This window comes from Natrix helvetica, assembly GCF_964273705.1.
Source record: "Natrix helvetica genome assembly, chromosome: 5".
Lineage (NCBI taxonomy): Eukaryota > Metazoa > Chordata > Lepidosauria > Squamata > Natricidae > Natrix > Natrix helvetica.
Genome location: NC_138551.1, coordinates 20,837,892 through 20,855,062, shown reverse-complemented (window position 1 = coordinate 20,855,062; position 17,171 = coordinate 20,837,892). Strand labels below are relative to the sequence as shown.

Below are 17,171 nucleotides of genomic sequence, written 5' to 3'. Positions count from 1 at the left end.
GCTGGGAGAAGGCAAAAATGCCCCCTTTGTTATTTGGTCGCAAAAACAGGGGCATTTTCCCCTTTCCCCAGCCCTGCAAAAGCCTACAGAGTGCTTCTGGCGGCTGGAGGAAGGGAAAAACACCTCCATTTTTGCAAAAAAACAGCCTGTTTTTCGCAAAAATGGCATGTGGGACCTGGCCTTTGGGAGGCCAAAAATGGCTGTATTCGGTGTATAAGACGCACCAACATTTCCACGCTCTTTTGGGGGGGGGGGGAAGGTGCGTCTTATACTCCCAAAATACGGTAGTTTTGAGTATCTAGACTAGGAATAAGCCAGTCCTGTTAGTTCAAGGGCCACAAAACGGCATAAAGAGGGCCACTCTGCAAAAGTGGGTACAGGGCAGCTCTCCCCTCAAGTGTTTAAGGGGAGAAAATAACACTTTAAAACTTTAATCCATGAAGGATTTAAACCCCCCCACCCCCCAATTTTCCTAATAAAATCTCCAACCGTCCAAAGACAGAAAAGGACTGATTTACCAGAGGGCTCTAGCAATAGCAATAGCACTTAGACTTATATACCTCTTCACAGTGGTTTTACAGCCCTCTCTAAGCAGTTTACAGAGTCAAAATATTGCTCCCAACAATCTGGGTCCTCATTTTACCCACCTTGGAAGGATGGAAGGCTGAGTCAACCTTGAGCCTGGTGAGATTTGAACTGCCAAATTGCAGGCAGCCGGCAGTCAGCAGAAGTAGCCTGCAGTACTGCACTCTAACCACTGTGCCAGTGGTCTAGGACTGCAGACCCCTGCAGAGGGGTAGCACATTATATAAATGCTTCAAACAAAGCTTAGAAATGCTTACAATACCTTTCTGCTTCTTCGTAGGATGTAAAATAAAGGTCATGACTGAGAGAGGGACATTTTTGAGCCTCCTCTCCTAAAAAACAAGATTTAGTGACTTTAATAGCAGAGACTTATGAATAGCAGAGTTTGAATGGGCAGACCTTGGAGTTCTAGTGCAATCCCCTGCTCAGGCAGGAAACCCTAGGGTCGGGCCTGCAGCGGTCTTTTTTTTTTTTTGATCTTTGGCCTGCTATACTTTCTATTATTCTACTATGCATTTTCTATTGTGGGAAAATGGGAGGGGGCATTGTACGGAGTTAGATACTATGTAGCCATAACAAAATTCTTTGTAGAAAGCCAAGGTCATCCTTTGTCCTTGCATCTCTGCACCTAACCGGAACTGGATGGGTGGAACTGTCAGCATGACAGTGGAAGATTGGACTTGTGGACGTGGAGTCAAGATCTTCAACTTTCAGCTGAGTGGGGAAAACCAGGAAGCTTTCTGATTTGCGCTTTCCCAGATGTGCCAACATGGCTCTCTTAATAAATTGGAACTTTCAGCAATACTTTGCCTTCGACTCTGATTTACTTTTGGATGCTATTTGGAACTCTGACACCTACACCATTTCAGACAAATTTTGTCCAATATCTTCTTTAAAACCTCCAGCCTTGGAGAACGCACAACCTCTGGAGGCAAGTCGTTCCACTGATTAATTGTTCTGTCAGAAAATTTCTCCTTAGTTCTACATTGGTTTTCTTCTTGATTCGTTTCCATCCATTTTGGGCTCTTTTTGCGGACGCCACTAAGAGAAGGGATGCGGTGGCTAGGGTTTGCGGTAACAGCCTCCACATGGATAGCAGATGCATGTGGGGTGTGTGGAGCATCTTCTCCCCACTCCCCAGGAAATGGCAGGGACCGCTGCACATGCGTTTAAATATTTTAGGGGACGGCTTATTTTCGGGGGAGGGCTTATTTTAGCGCATAGGCTCCAAAGCCCTATTGGGCTTATTATTCGGGGAAGGCTTATTTTGGGGAAAACAGTGTAGATACAGTGTAGATTAATTAAGAAAGAATGGGATCAAAGGTTGTTTTATTTCAATGATGGCTTGGTTAATATATTTTGGTTTTCACTGAAAAGAAAAATGTCAGAAGCCTGACATGAAGAATATATTTTCTGATGTTCAAAGCTCTGTTATGAAACCTCTTTCTCCAAGGTATTCTGCTAAAACATTAAAACTATTCATTTAGTTGATGTGGAGTCCTTAGTGTTTTAAAAACTTGGCTGTTTACTTGTAGACATTTCCTAGGTAACATCATCAGTCGATCAAATGCTCAGAGAGCACCAAAGGACTTCACAGTTCAACCCCGAGCTACATATATTCTTTTGTATTGGAATTTAATTGATGTGTTCACTTTATATTATTCAAGCAGGTTTCTGGTGATTTATTAAATTGAGCTCTATTATATGTTGCTGCTTTTCTAAAAATAAAAACATAATTTTATGATGTCTTGGGGCTGTTTTGATTTCTGTTTGCTTTTACGTGGCTTTTGAGTTTGCCAAGGAAGGTGAGATAAAATATTCTAAAGAAGTATAACGAATTTCATCACACCAAAAGTAGCACATGCAAATATTAATAATATGGATATAGTGGTTTCAGAACAGGAGTTCACAAGGATTTTAGCTATTTGGTAACCCGGAAATGCTTGTGAACTCCCTTTTAGTGCACTGGTTAAACCGTTAAAAATCATTATGTCATGTAGATAACTACTACAGGAACAAGGCTGGGGTTCATGCTTTCCCCCTTGGGTTGTCTGGTAAAGGTAAAAGTTCCCCTTACATCTATGTGCTAGTCGTTCCTGACTCTAGGGGGCGGTGCTCATCTCCATTTCAAAGCCGAAGAGCCAGCACTGTCCAAAGACATCTCTGTGGTCATGTGGCCAGCATGACTAAATGTCAAAGCCTCACTGAACACTGTTACCTTTGCACCAAAGGTGGTTCCTATTTTTCTACTTGCATTTTTACATGCTTTCAAACTGCTAGGTTGGCAGAAGCTGGGACAAGTAATGGGAGCTCACTCCGTTACGTGGTGCTAGGGATTCAAACTGCTGAACACAGACCTTTCTGATTGACAAGCTCAGCATCTTAGCTACTGAGCCACCGCTTCCCTGGGGTGTCTGGAGGTTATAGTAAATAAACATACTCTACATGAGGCTACCCTTGGAACAGTATGCAGAAATTTTAACTGGCACAGAATGCGGATGCACGGATAATATTAGGAGTCCAAGAATGGTGCATGTTAACACCTTTGCTGCACAAGTTGCATTGGGTGTAGTTTGTTCTAGGGTCCACTTCAACATGTTGGTTATGATCATGCCCTACATGGTATGGGGCCAGGTTACCTTTGGTACTGTCTTCATCTCATCACATCGGTCTGTCCTACCCAGTCAGACTGGGAAGGTAATTTGTGGAGTCCATCAGCCAAACAATTCTGACTGGTGGGGTCCAAGAACTGAGCTTTTTCTGCCATTGCCTCTGCCCTGTGGAACATACCCCCCCCCCCTCAAGAGGTGAGATGGGCCCCACTCTCCTGCCTTTTTGGAAAGGCATGAACATGGCTCTGCAACCTTCCTTAGGGCTCATAGTGATGGACACAGCCATGGGATTGGTTAGCATCCAGAAATCCCTTTGAATTGACTTTTAACATTGTTCTGTGCCTCTTTTTAAATGTTGTATATTGTTTTCATGTTTTAATACTTTATTTGTACATCACCCGAAGCTTCTGTTTGAAAATTTGATAGATTTGATAAATAAAAATAAGCAACAACAAAATCCATCAATACATCTGCCTCAACAGTGTAACTGAAGCTCCCCCTTTTATGCAAGTCGCACATAAAAATGGATATACCTACCGATATTTATCTTTAGCTGTAGCTTTCATTGCATCATCAAAGCACCATTTTTTATTAAAATACTTTGTTATTTGGTCAGAAATGGGCCATAGGAACATGCTTTACACATTGTGCTAAGCCATGTTTTTTAGAATATACCACAATTTGACTAGAATCAGACAAATCAAAACTTACAAACCAGAAGAGTTTAGACAAACTGTTAATTTTCATTTTAAGTACAGAAAATATATCCTATTGTACTACATAAAACCAGAAGCAGAAGCTTGCTTAGGAAAAGAAATAAGTTTTATATAGATAAAACTAAACTAAGTTTCGCGCACACCAAACTTCCCCATATATTTTTGATCATGCCAGCTGAGAATTCTGAAAACTATCATTCAATATATCTTGACAATGCTACATTAGGCAAGACCCTCTAACATGTTTTTTGTGTACTTGTTGGTTGGCAGTTTGATGCATGAACAGAATCACCCGAGAACATTGCTTTCATTCATGCAGTTCACTGCTGGGTACTGTATTGATATTCATGTCTAACGCAAGGAAACAGATTTCCCCATTTTCCCCTTTGTTTTGTGATTCTAATATCTGGCAGAGTTTGGCCACAGAGTGCTGATGCTTTGCAATTCTTCCCTTTTGGATTTCTGAAGTTCTCATAAATCATTTGTAGGTACAGCTTCCTTCCAATTTCTATTCTCCTTTATTGATTCCCCCCGTCCCCTACCTCCTTTCCCCTTCTCTCCGTTCAAGCTACAGATGCTCACCCATGCTCATGTGCACGAAGCATAACTCATCAAGTAGATCTAATGCAATGATGCATACCATTGCATCTGGATTCCTTCGGTGTCCTGCACTTCATCAAAGATGCACAAGGGTAACATTGAGTGGAGCAGAAGAGGGAGAGATGTCAAGGAACGGAAGATGGAAGACTCCCGAGATTGATTTTACAAATTTTCCATATTCATCCGAAAGAAATATGAGTGGTAGACGGGGTAAAAGAAACCCATAAAATGCTATCGCAATAGGAAACCTAAATTTCTCCAGTATCCATCCAGAATGACCAGCAGACAAGCCTTAAGATGTTATAATGCACGTACTGCACCTTATGTTTGCAAGGGTTCTTTCACCCGTGCATGGAAAACACTTGAAGTTACAATTGTTTCATGAAGAGAGCTATTGGGTTTCACTGACTCACCACCAAATGGTCTTCCATTTCAGAATTTGCTTGTTTCTGGTTATTTGGTTTTAGCTCCTTATTCTCTTCAGGGAGATTCTCTTCCCTCTCTTGCTCTGCTTCTTCAAATTCATCTTCTCCCTGGTTGTTGGGATCATCAGCTGGGTTGATATCATCCATGACTGTCTTCTGCATTTTACAAGACGAAGTGAAAAAAAGAATACTCAACAGCAATATATATTTCACTACAGTACCAACACCGTCACTTAGATTTAACGTATTACGAACTAACTAGTAACTTCTGGGTATACCCTAGCAATACAGAAAAACACTCTATAATTATATCCTTTCAGCATATGTTTAAGGTAGAAATTTCTATTCTGCCTTTTCTTCCATTAGAAGAAAAATACAACATGTCAGCAGCAGAAAGGCGCAGATGAAAGCAGTATGAAATATGTTGATAAATTCTTTTTTTTTAAAAAAAACAAGTAAAGCAAGCAGAACAGAAAGTAAATTCAGGTGCAAATTCCTTTTTAGAAATAAAGTATGTTATCCATCTTATTCTTTGGATAATAAGAGTGCTGTAAACATTTTTTTTTAAAAAAAATGGTGCCCTACAAATATTTTGGATAAAATTGCTGTTTAGAGATAGTGAGTAATATAGTCCACATTCTACTCAGGAATCCTGTGCATGACCACAAGCAACATTTAGAATGATGGATGGACTCTATAGTACGGCAGCCACAAACCTCTCACCCAGTTGGTATGTTGTGGTATGCCATATACAGTAGCTAACTTGTTTTTAAAAAAAAAAAACAGGGGTGAAATTCAGCAGGTTCTGACAAGTTCTGGAGAACCGGTAGTGGAAATTTTGGTAGTCCAAAGAACTGGCAAATACCACCTCTGGCTGACCCAGAGTGGGGTAGGAATGGAGATTTTGCAATATCCTTCCCCCAGGAGTGGGGAGGGAATGGGGATTTTGCAGTAATTTTGCCCCGGAGGGGGGAGAGAATGGGGATTTTGCAGTAATTTTGCCCCGGAGGGGGGAGAGAATGGGGATTTTGCAGTATCCTTCCCCTGCCATGCCTACCAAGCCACCCCACAGAACCGGTAGTACAAAAATTTGAATTTCACCACTGTAAAAACCCCACAACATCCTATGAAAACAGGTAATACTAAAATAATGATGGGGCTTACACATTGGATTAAACCATGTGTTTAATGTTTGATTTTGCAGAATGTAGGAACCTGACCATTATGATTCTAAACTATGGTTTCTAGTTTATAGGCATGGTGTTTGAAAGACTGTCCCAAAAACATTCAATGGGCTTTATGACCAAACATAGGTTGATTCAATCATCATGGAAAACCAGAAAATGGTCTGTTTGATACAGGCTTAGTTTGCTGTTTAAACTCAGTAATTATGTCATGTGAATAAAATTGTGGCTTTGTTTGCTGTGTGAATCTCATCTATAGACTTGAAGGTCAAGTTCACTCGATGCGTATTTTATTTTGTCATTAGAGCAACTCATTCTGCCAGTTTGATTCTGTCTTGTCATCTTGCAAATTGGTCTTCATGAGCACTATCACTATAACAACGGAAGATGGGTAAGTCCATAATGCATTAGAGTCATCTGGATTCATCTCAATATAGAATTTCATCCTGTAAGTTAATATAGTGTAAGCTTGAGCTCAGAAGTTATTATAGCTACTGAACTATAAAGACGCAAGCCCGTATGAAATCTTGTGCTTAACGCAATAACAGAATTAGAAGAGACCTTGGAGGTCTTCTAGTCCAACCCACTGCTCAAGCAGGAAACCCGATATACCATTTCAGACAAACTGTCCAATTTCTTCTTATCAAGGATATGATTGGGTTCCTAAGGAGAGTAACCATCTCTTGCCCTCAATGCCTCTGCTACTGGTTTTATACCCAAGAGCCAAGGTGGCACAGTGGTTAGAGTGCAGTACTTGCAGGCTACTTCAGTTGACAGCTAGCTGCAGTTTGGCAGTTCAAATCTCACCAGGCTCAAGGTTGACTCAGCCTTCCATCCTTCCGAGGTGGGTAAAATGAGGACCCAGATTGTTGGGGGCCAATAGGCTGACTCTGTAAACCACTTAGAGAGGGCTGTAAAAGCACTGTGAAGCAGTTTATAAGTCTAAGTGCTGTTGCTATATGTTCCTGGATGGCATTCTGAAGACTCTATTAAACTCCTTTTATATTCTTTTCCCTGGAATTGGCATTTATTTAGAAAAATGTGATATACATCTTTGCTGAAATTGAAAGGCACTCTGATGGTTCTCGCTTGGTATCATTTAAACACTAAGCACTATTATTCTACTCTCATACACAGCTCTTCTTTACTTTCTCCCCAAAACAGTCTCTGGAGAAAAGAGTGTAAAGATACTGTTTTCTTTTCATAATCCATCTAAAGATTCTTCACCTCTAGACACACCATTCTCCCCCCCACCCCCCAAAAAATAACAAGACCGTCAAGCTCAGTAGTGGACTATTGTATGGGTAACTGGCAATCATTGCTCTAATTTTTGTTTCCCCCAAAGTGCTTAAAATTATTACTTCTTTATGTTTACTTCTTTCTGGAAAAAAATTCACATCTGTCTACCAATAAAGGAGAATATTTGTAGCTCAGGGTTGAAATTTACTTTACTTTACTTTACTTTATTTTAGAATTTTATACCGCCCCCTCTTCCAAAAGGGACTCGGGGAAATAAGGGGTCCTTGGTGCTCTCGGAGCTTGGTTGTTTTCTTTTTCCATAACATATTTCTCTTATACAAACCACGACAGAGCTATTGTGTGTGCAAACATACAAACACAAATACATATTCTCTGTTGGGATAAATAGCATTATGTAAAGCACAGGAGGGCAAAGAAGTACAGGTTGATTTTGATTAGTGACTGTTTGAAGCTATAGAGGATCCCCCAATAGTTACTTAAGACCCAATTTTGGGTGCTTGGCAATCAGCTCATCTTTATGATTATTGCAGCATCTCAGTTAAAGGCTAATGTTCCCCTTGCACATATGTGCTAGTCGTTCCCGAATCTAAGCGGTGGTGCTCATCTCTGTTTCAAAGCCGAAGAGCCAGCGCTGTCCGAAGATATCTCTGTGGTCATGTGGCCAGCATGACTAAACACCAAAGGCGCATGGAATGCTGTTACCTTCCCACCAAAGGTGGTCCCTATTTTTCTACTTGCATTTTTACATGCTTTCAAATTGCTAGGTTGGTAGAAGCGGGGACAATTAATGAGAGCTCACTCTGTTATGCGGCGCTAGGAATTCGAACCACCAAACTGCTGACCTCTGATTGACAACCTTTGCATCTTAGCCACTGAGCCACCACATCCCTTGAATCTCATAGTTATGTGACAGTGATTTTCAATGGGTGTTTTTTTTTTTTGCCAGTTTGCAGCATTTTCTCCCAGTTTATAGTAAAAATCCAAATTGGATAAACCTGATTCACTTATCAACCATAGTGTTTGCTTAATGACTGCTGCAAAAATGACATAAAATTGTGTTGAATCACATGGTGATATGCTTAACAATTGCAACGGTTTGAATTATGGACATAAGTCAAGGACTATCAGAAGTAAAAAAAAAGAATACATTTGTTTTGCAATTGATCCTCATACATCTTCTTTCTATGATCAAGGCAGCTCCACATTTTTGTACTGGTCATTCATTTTTGTACTCAGTTCATGCTCATTCATCACCCATTCATTATTGACTTATTCCTTGTTGCTTTAGCACACACACACACACAAACGACTTAAATACTCTATTCCAACTACATTCAGGCGCAGTGGTCAGAATGCAGAACTGCAAGCAAACTCTGACCACAGCCTGGAGTTCAATCCTGACATGGCTCAAAGTTGACTCAGACTTCCATCCTTCTGAGGTCAGTAAAATGAGGACACTGGTTTGTTGGGGGCGATATGCTGACACTGTATACCTCCCAGAGAGTGCTATAAAGCACTGTAAAGCGGTATATAAGTCGAAGTGCTATTGCTATTCAACTTACTGTACTTTTCACTCCATAAGGCGCACTTCCCTCCCGCTCCCAAGTCCTTTGAGGTCCTTTGGCGAATATCAGCCGGGCCCTGGTGGCGGGGTCCTTTTACAGTGCTGAATCCCACCTCTTCTGTCTTTGTCATTGCCCACCTCTTCTGTCTCTTTTCCACAGAAGTCAATAAGCAGAGCTGGCACATGAGAGGTCACCTATCTGTGGTCCTCTCAGGCTCTGCCTCCTGCCCTCACTACACTGCTGCTCCACATTTTTTGCTTGTTTTCCTCCTCTAAACCTAGGTGAGTCTTATGGAGCGAAAAATATAATAGCTTTCTTATTTCAGTTTATCAAACTGTTTTTGGGTACAGGATGGGGTTAAACTGGAACTGGGTATGTCTAGTTCAATGAAAAGAAGGACTAGGGGAGACATGATAGCAGTGTTCCAATATCTCAGGGGTTGCCACTAAGAAGAGGGAGTCAAACTATTCTCCAAGGCACCTGAGGGTAGAACAAGAAGCAATGGGTGGAAACTAATCAAGGAGAGAAGCAACTTAGAACGGAGGAGAAACTTCCTGACAGTTAGAACAATTAATCCGTGGAACAGCTTGCCTCCAGAAGTTGTGAATGCCCCAACACTGGAAGTCTTTAAGAAGATGTGCGATAGCCATTTGTCTGAATAGGGTATAGGGCAGGGGTGGGGAACTGTGGCTCTTTTGCGACTTGTGGACTTCAACTCCCAGAATTCCAGAACCAACATAGCTGCCTCAGGAATTCTGGGAGTTGAAGTCCACAAGTCGCAAAAGAGCCACAGTTCCCCACCCCTGGTATAGGGTTTCCTGCCTAAGCAGGGGGTTGGACTAGACGACCTCCAAGGTCCCTTCCAACTCTGCTATTGTATTGTTGTATTAAATATATATTTATTGATGACGATGAGAGAGAGAGGGAGGAAGGGAGGGGGAGGGAGAGAAAATAGATTGAATGAATGAACACATTAGCTAGAAAAGAATCTGTTTCTCTTAAAAAGTTGCTGAGAAGTTGCCGCCACTTACTGGCTCTCCATTTTGCTCATTCTCTGACTGATGCTCCAGCTCTGGGTCTTGTTGATCATTTGCATTATTCTGATCGTCATCTTCGGCTCTTCTTGGATGATGGTTATGTCTCTCATAATCTAATTGGAAAAAAAAAATCCATCTCATTCCTTCTTCCCACAGGCAGGAAGCATCAACACAAGCTTAATTCCACAGTTGGGAAGCACCATAAAAACAGCATCTCAGCTCTAGATTCACTGTGAAAATCACCACAAAATGACGGCATATTCTATTGATGAGCCAATTGTCTTTTGCCTATATTGGATATGATCAACCAAAAAAAAATGGTTGCATTAATGTTTATATTTTAAAATTATATTCCATAATTGCTGTTTGAAAGAGGGTTTTTCCTCCCCCCAAGCCAGGCCTTTTCAAATGGAAGTCAGATTAATGGTGATTTTATCTGTTTAAAATATGGTGGGTTTTTTCCTTTAAATTAACAGTTGAGCTCTATTGTGTACTATCATTACCTGTGTTAAGTGGAATATAATTGTCAAGAAAAAAACATCTGAGAAATAAGAGAAATTGTTGACAGGGAAGAGAATTATTACTTACTTTCATCTTCTTCATGTACTCCTCCTCCTCCTCCTTGGACGATATCCTGATCTACATTGTCATAGTGGGATTGCTGGCTGAAATGATTGGAAGGTCTATTAATTCAGATTCATATGGAAGGAACCCTTACTGATATACAACATGTCAGCTGATTAATGCTATGTTTCTTTTTTGTTCCAGGCTAATTTAACATTACCCAGGAGGTGGACGAATGAATACAAAAAATATAGTCAAATTCTTGGTTTATTTAGGTCAGTATAATTGTCTGTAGTTCTCTAGGGTCTAAGAAAAAAATGTATTCCCAACCCTACTTGGAGAGGTCAGCAATTGAATTTGAGATGTTCCATCTCACCAATTCCTATTCTATTAGGAAAACATGATCTCTCCCTCTCAACTAAAACCCATACTATTGTTCTGACGCAGGCTTCCTTAGAAAGCAAGAAGCAAAGTCTTGGTTCCTGCAAAACCTCTTTTATTTACACAACTGTGAATTCTTTTCATTCACAGTCAGCAAGGCTTTAGCAAGCAATCTTTCAGAGGAATGTTTATCCACATGCACCTTATCTCGTTTAGAGCGCTGCAGATAACTAGTTTCCAAACACAGGGCAAAGCAAAACTTGGCACAGAGTCTCTTATAACTAGAAACAGAACTTTTTGGACCAAATGAGCGAATTGTTTCCTGCAAAAGCCCACTCCCTGTTCGCTCCTCTTCAATTTCCTATGGGAGGGGACAATCACCTCCAAGGTGTGGCTTTACTCCAAAGTCGACTCTGCTTTCTTAGTTGTTCTTGTCTTCTGGCAGCTCTGCGCATGCTCATACTGGGAACAGGCTCCAGCTGTTCCTCTGCCGCGCTGCTGTCTAGCTCCCTCTCTGCCTCTGACGCACAGCCCTCCTCTGAGCTTTCCTCAGCCCTCAGGACTGACCCATGTTCCTCCCCAACCTCCTCACTGTCTGACTCTGCTGCCAGCTCTGCTGGCCGCCGGTGGGCCACAACACCTATTGATAGAGAAACCCAGGAATATGTCTTACTTGAAATTAGAATGCCAGTCCATCCAGCTCACCAATTGCTGGCGTTTCAAAGGATAGTTATGATGATACATTTTCCCACTACTTCCGCTCTTTCTATACAATTGGCCAAGTAATAAATAGTTCCAAACAAATCTAAGACGGATTGGGAAGGAGCCACACTGGACGACAGCAGAAAAACAGTAGAATCTTTCTCACTATCTCTTTATGCATAAGAACATGCATGCGGCCTTGGGGGTTCGTGCCATTTGGCTTTAGGTAAAATAACTTCCCCCGCTTAAAACTTAACCAAATTGAAGAAACAAATGTATGCAAATAGATGGGAAGCTTCAGCCTCTAGGGCTATAATTATGTTCAACACTGTGTAGGCCCAATTGGTCAGTGACTGCAGCCTAGTGCTTTACGTAGAAGCATTTTCTACATTTACCTTAAATAAGAGAAAGGTACGCTGAGACAATTGAAAGTATTGGGGGTAGTGGTGAGCAGAGGCTTGAGGGGAAAACCATGATTTGATGTTGCTTTCTAGTGAACAAATGTTTTCTCATCCCCATCCATTCCGTATCTAGGAAAACCTTCCAAGTGGCAACAGTCTTGTTTGAACGACCTAGGAAATGTTCTCAAAATTCCAAACATGACTATTGTTATCAAAATGGTGCGACCGCTGGTTTAAACAATGCTAATAATAGAGTTGCCTTCCTCGGGGGGGGGGGGGGAATCAGCACAAAAAAGAGACAGTAATATATCTCAGTGTACTGTACATACAAAGATATATGAATTCTGTCCCTTGTCTGCCTGTCCTTATCTGCACACAGTTTACACAAACAATGGTAAAGCTTGACCAGCGGCATATGAATCACTTAAAGCAGGAGTGTCAAACTCAAGACCCACGGGCAGGACGCTGCTCACAGCGCGCTTAAATCTGGCCCTTGGGACCAGCCTGGAAATAGCAAAGGACCGGGCTGTGGTGCCTTTGGCAGCCAAAATGGGACACGGGGGGGGGATGCGCGTCCCCCTGTGTCAGGTTTTCGGCCTGTAACACCCTGCCGGCCACAACGGGGAACGGGGGGAAATAGAAAAGGACCAGCCTGTGGCGCCTCTGACCAGCAGGGTCCCATCTCCTTTCACCCCCCCCTCCTGGCCAGCCCGCAGAGGAGAACTACAATGCTGATCCGTCCCTTGAAAAAATCCAGTTTGACACCCCTGACTTAAAGGATTCCTAAAGGATACACAGTAGAGGTGGGTTGCTACCGGTTTGGCCGAGTAAGTAGTAACTCGGCCGGACATGCACCCGAACCGATTCTATTGGCGCCCGTATCCGAAGCGCGTCCCTGAGCGAAACGGCAGTAAAAGAAACCGGAACCCACCCGATACACAGACATTCTTTTGCTGACCATTAGAGACACACAGCCCTAATACGGAAAACTTTTTGAGGGCAGCCATTACAAATGCCATCTTGTAAATAGTTACCATATTTTTCGGAGTATAAGACGCACCGGAGTATAAGATGCACCAAGGTTTTGAAGAGGCAATTTTTTAAAAAACGTTTTTGCACTCTACAAACCTCCCAAAAACTTTCAAAAAAAAGGGGCATGAATAGCCTTTAGGGGGCTTGCAGAGTGCTCCTGGGGGGTGCCCCCCACAAATGAACAAAAAACAGCCCATATTTCAAAAAAACGGGCCCGATTTTGTCAAAACAAATTGCATGCATAGCCTTTAGGAGGCTTATAGAGTACTCCTGGGGGCCGGGAGGAGAATTGAGCAAAAAATGGCCCGTTTTTCACTCATTTCTGCCCTCCCCAGCCCCCAGGAGCTCTCCGAAAGCCTTCTACAGAATCTGCAGGGCCATTTTGGTGAAGGGGGCGGGGTTTCGGGAGGCAAAAAAGGCTGTATTCAGGATAATAAGACACACCCAGATTTTCAGCCTCTTATTTGAGGGGAAAAGGTGCGTCTTATACTCCAAAAAATACGGTACTTGTCAGATAGGCAATTCATTAGAGAATTGCCTGTTTTCCTCTCAGACTTTGTTTATGTACCTACCCTGAAATAGAAAATATTTATAAAAGGGGGGGGGGCAGCATTATAAGAGTTTTGCAATTCTAGAATTTTCTGAGAAATTTCTTCCTTTCTCAAGTAAGGGAGGGTGGGGAAGAGAGAACTGGCCCTTTGTTGCAAAGACAACCTGAGTTGTTGCTTAAATTGTTCTTCATCCTGTTCGGCCTGTCTCCGCAGCATCCGCTCTCTCTCTTGAAGTTGCTGATGCCGGTGCAACTGCTCCTGAAGCCTCTCATGGTGCAGAGCCTCCTGATGCTCTCTTAGGCGAGTGGCTTCTTCTTCTCTCTGAGCAGCCAGCTTCTGTTGCTCCAACTGCTGCTCATAAGGTGATTTGTGCCTGGTTACAATCTTCGCTGTGGGTGGCTTCTGGCGGAACACACATACAAGATCACTCAAGTAATGTAACATTCCGTTTTGCGTGCAGAAGACCCTCCCCCTCCCAAGTTCTACTTTGGCACCCCAGAAGACATAGAAAAACGTATGCATTGTCAGAACATTCATGAACTGGAATAGGGCAAAGCAACAGGTCAGCTGTTGGGGACTGGCTGGAAGAGGACATGGTAACAAGGTCAGCCAATGTATAGGCATGGTAACTGGGTCAGCCAATGGGAACAATTTGGTGACTGAGAGACATGCCAGACTGCTCGGAGCCTGGGTGTGGCTTACCTATGTAGCTCTGAGTCTGTGCAAGAGAATGAAACTAGTCTGGACTTGTCTGCTGATCTGAACTGAAATGAAACTTCTCTGCTGTTGATATTGTATATATATTCTTATATATAAAGAAATTTCTTATTTAAATGAATCAGTTATCTGTGTGAGTTTTCTGGATGTGATTTTTGCAACAAGCTCTAACATGCATGAGACTTTAAATAAAAGTTGCCAACTCGTAGCCTCATTTCCAAAGTCCTCTTTTCCAGCTTTTGGTAAGAAAAAACGATTACTGCTTCATTCTCAAGAAAAGAGGGGGTGCCTTATTAAATACCAGAAAATCTACATTGTCTAACTCACATTTGGATATGGCTCCACTACTAATTACTTAAACTTCATCCCTTCCTCATTCCCAGGGCCAGGTTTACATTTATCAAGCCCACCCACCACTAATTTTTCCCAAAACAAGGTACTTCATGGTGTATTTTTTTTAAAAAAGCTCCCCTTCTTGAGAGCCAGAAAAGACAATATTAAGCTAAATGAGACAGCAGTTTGAAGTGGGTGTAGGACAGAATTTGAATGGAAAGTTTGACTACATCCTTTGGCAGGAGTAATCAAGGATGACTAGGGAGAAATGACCATTTTAAATGTTTATGAGATAGGTTAAATGTCTAAGTTTCTATAATTTTATACTTCCTTAGCATGAATACAAAGACAACATCTAATGTTGGCATTGGGACAATAGTTTTAGAAGTCTGAAACATCAGGAGGGCTTGGCACACTGTGTAAGCTTCCATTTGAAAATTAGTTGAAACAAACGAAAAAGTATATTTTGGTGCCCGAAGATATGACCTAGAAAATAGAAGCCTTTCTTGACACTTCTATTTATAGTTCTGTACAAAATGTGACCTGCATAAACTGTACCTCTGGGATTCTGCCTGCTGGATGCATATCATATTTAAAGTGAAAGGATTTGCCAAAATATTAAGTTACACCAAGGTGGAGGAAAGAGCATTCTGGATTCATAAAGAGAAATCTGCAAGTAGAAAAATCTGCCTTTCGGACCAACAAGATTCTGTTAATGTAGCCTTACAATAAAGGATAATTAATTGAACAGGGCATGCTTTTTTTCTAGATTAGGGCAAGCATTAATCTTGCCAGTCTGAAAATGCATTTCTTCCACACCGCCTTTTCAACCCAAGAAACATGGAAAAGTCCTTTCTGAGATATTTGCCACACTCACATTCCTGCTGTGGGCTAAGCTGCCTCTTATCTGAATGTTCCCTGGCTGCAGATCTTCTCCTGCCTCCCAAGGTCATTCCCTCATACAATTACATCTGCCTTTTTGTTAGGAACGCAATGAAGCCCAAGTTAGTCTATAATCCAACAGCCTTTTCTTTCCCATTAATTACAAATGAATTCAATGGCAGGAGGCACCCAGAAGTTGCTGCCAAGCAATGATAACCTAAAATTCTCAACAAGTATGTCTTAATATATCAAAGGTAGGCGATTGATTCCAATTAAATACAATGGGATGGACTTCCAAATAAACCTGAAAATGGTTCTCAGATTCAGGTTTTCAGATCAGGTTCTCTAACCTGATTCACAGCCTTGGCCAATCTCAAAATTGCTAAGCAGAATCAGACCTGATTAGTACTCAGATGGGAAAGCACAAGAAGTCGTAAGGTCATAATCTAGACTGGAAAGTTTAAAAAAAAGACGGCAAACCATTTTCCATTATTGCCACAGAAACAATAATGAAGGTGTCCATGAACAATACGAAGAGGTCCACCAAGAGTCAAACTTGACTTGAGGAAGACATGCAAATATTCTCGGGGGAAGTGGGGGGAGAAGTGAGCCCACCTGTGAATGGTTGTGTTCTCCAACCATGTTGGTTTCCTCGTCAGTCTGTTCTTTGTCCTTCCATTCATGCTCTTCTGGGACTTGATCGAGATCATCTGTTAAGTGTTCCGGTTGCCCAGCTTGCTCCATTTCTTCTTCTTCTAATTCTTTTTTCTGCTCTTCTTCATCTTGCTCTGCATGTTGTTCCTCGTCTTCTCCTGCTTCTTGCTTTTCCTGAATATTTAATTCCCGTGGCCCGTGACCTTCCATCACTTTTCTGTCAGGGTGAAAAAGTTCTGCTGTCTGTTCTCTTCCTTCCCTAGGGTTTACTTTAATAGCTTCTTCTGCCTCTTGTGACTGCTCACCCTTTTGCATAATCTACAATAATATAAATCATTAAATCTGAGAGGTTAGTTCCAAATAATATGCTTCTGGATTATACACTGAATTTCAAAGGATTTACTTCCTGTCAAGCTTTCAATAGTCTGATGTGGCAGATAAAATATATAAAATTGGGCTAGTATTGGGAGACCACTCAACCATGGAAGCTCACTTAGATGACTTCAGGTCAAATATGATTGTTCTGTCCAATCTACTTTGCAGGATTGCCCTTCTTTCTTTACGTGATTTGCTATTATAGGGGAAAAAATGGAGGAAGAAGGTCTCGTATGGTACCAAGATTCCCTGGAGGAAAATTAATCTAATCAGGACATAAATCATGATACATTGGAAAAGTTAGAATGTACATCATAAAATATATATTTTTTTTTCCTACAGTGATGCAGAGAGGGGAAAAATAGAACAGCTTTTGAAAGTAGTTTTGGAAGTTTTGCCTTGCGAAAAATACACAATTCAAAGTGTTACTTTTTTAGTGCTAAAGCGCTAGGATAGCTTAGAATTAGGTCATCTATGAACTGCTTACTTCCCTATGAGACTGCATAGTTCACTGATAACAGGTCCATTCAAGGTGAGAATGGTGAAGGACACAGCTTTTCTGCTGGTTTGTTTTTCAGTTCAAGGACCTGTCTCC

At 41.6% G+C, this 17,171-nt stretch overlaps 1 protein-coding gene across 4 annotated transcripts in view; it reads right to left on the bottom strand.

Annotated features, from left to right (window-relative positions):
* Window positions 1–17,171, bottom strand: part of GOLIM4 (golgi integral membrane protein 4) — a 71,403-nt gene that overhangs the window by 11,115 nt on the left and 43,117 nt on the right. For 3 of the 4 annotated variants that reach the window (XM_081954322.1, XM_081954325.1, XM_081954324.1), the window contains 5 exons: window positions 16,163–16,519; window positions 13,779–14,017; window positions 10,573–10,649; window positions 9,979–10,097; window positions 4,927–5,094 (listed from right to left, as the gene is read on the bottom strand). In XM_081954322.1, coding sequence (XP_081810448.1) covers window positions 4,927–5,094; window positions 9,979–10,097; window positions 10,573–10,649; window positions 13,779–14,017; window positions 16,163–16,519 — 960 coding nt within the window. The remainder of the gene's footprint in view (window positions 1–4,926; window positions 5,095–9,978; window positions 10,098–10,572; window positions 10,650–13,778; window positions 14,018–16,162; window positions 16,520–17,171) is intronic. The other variant, XM_081954323.1, reaches the window with a different exon arrangement.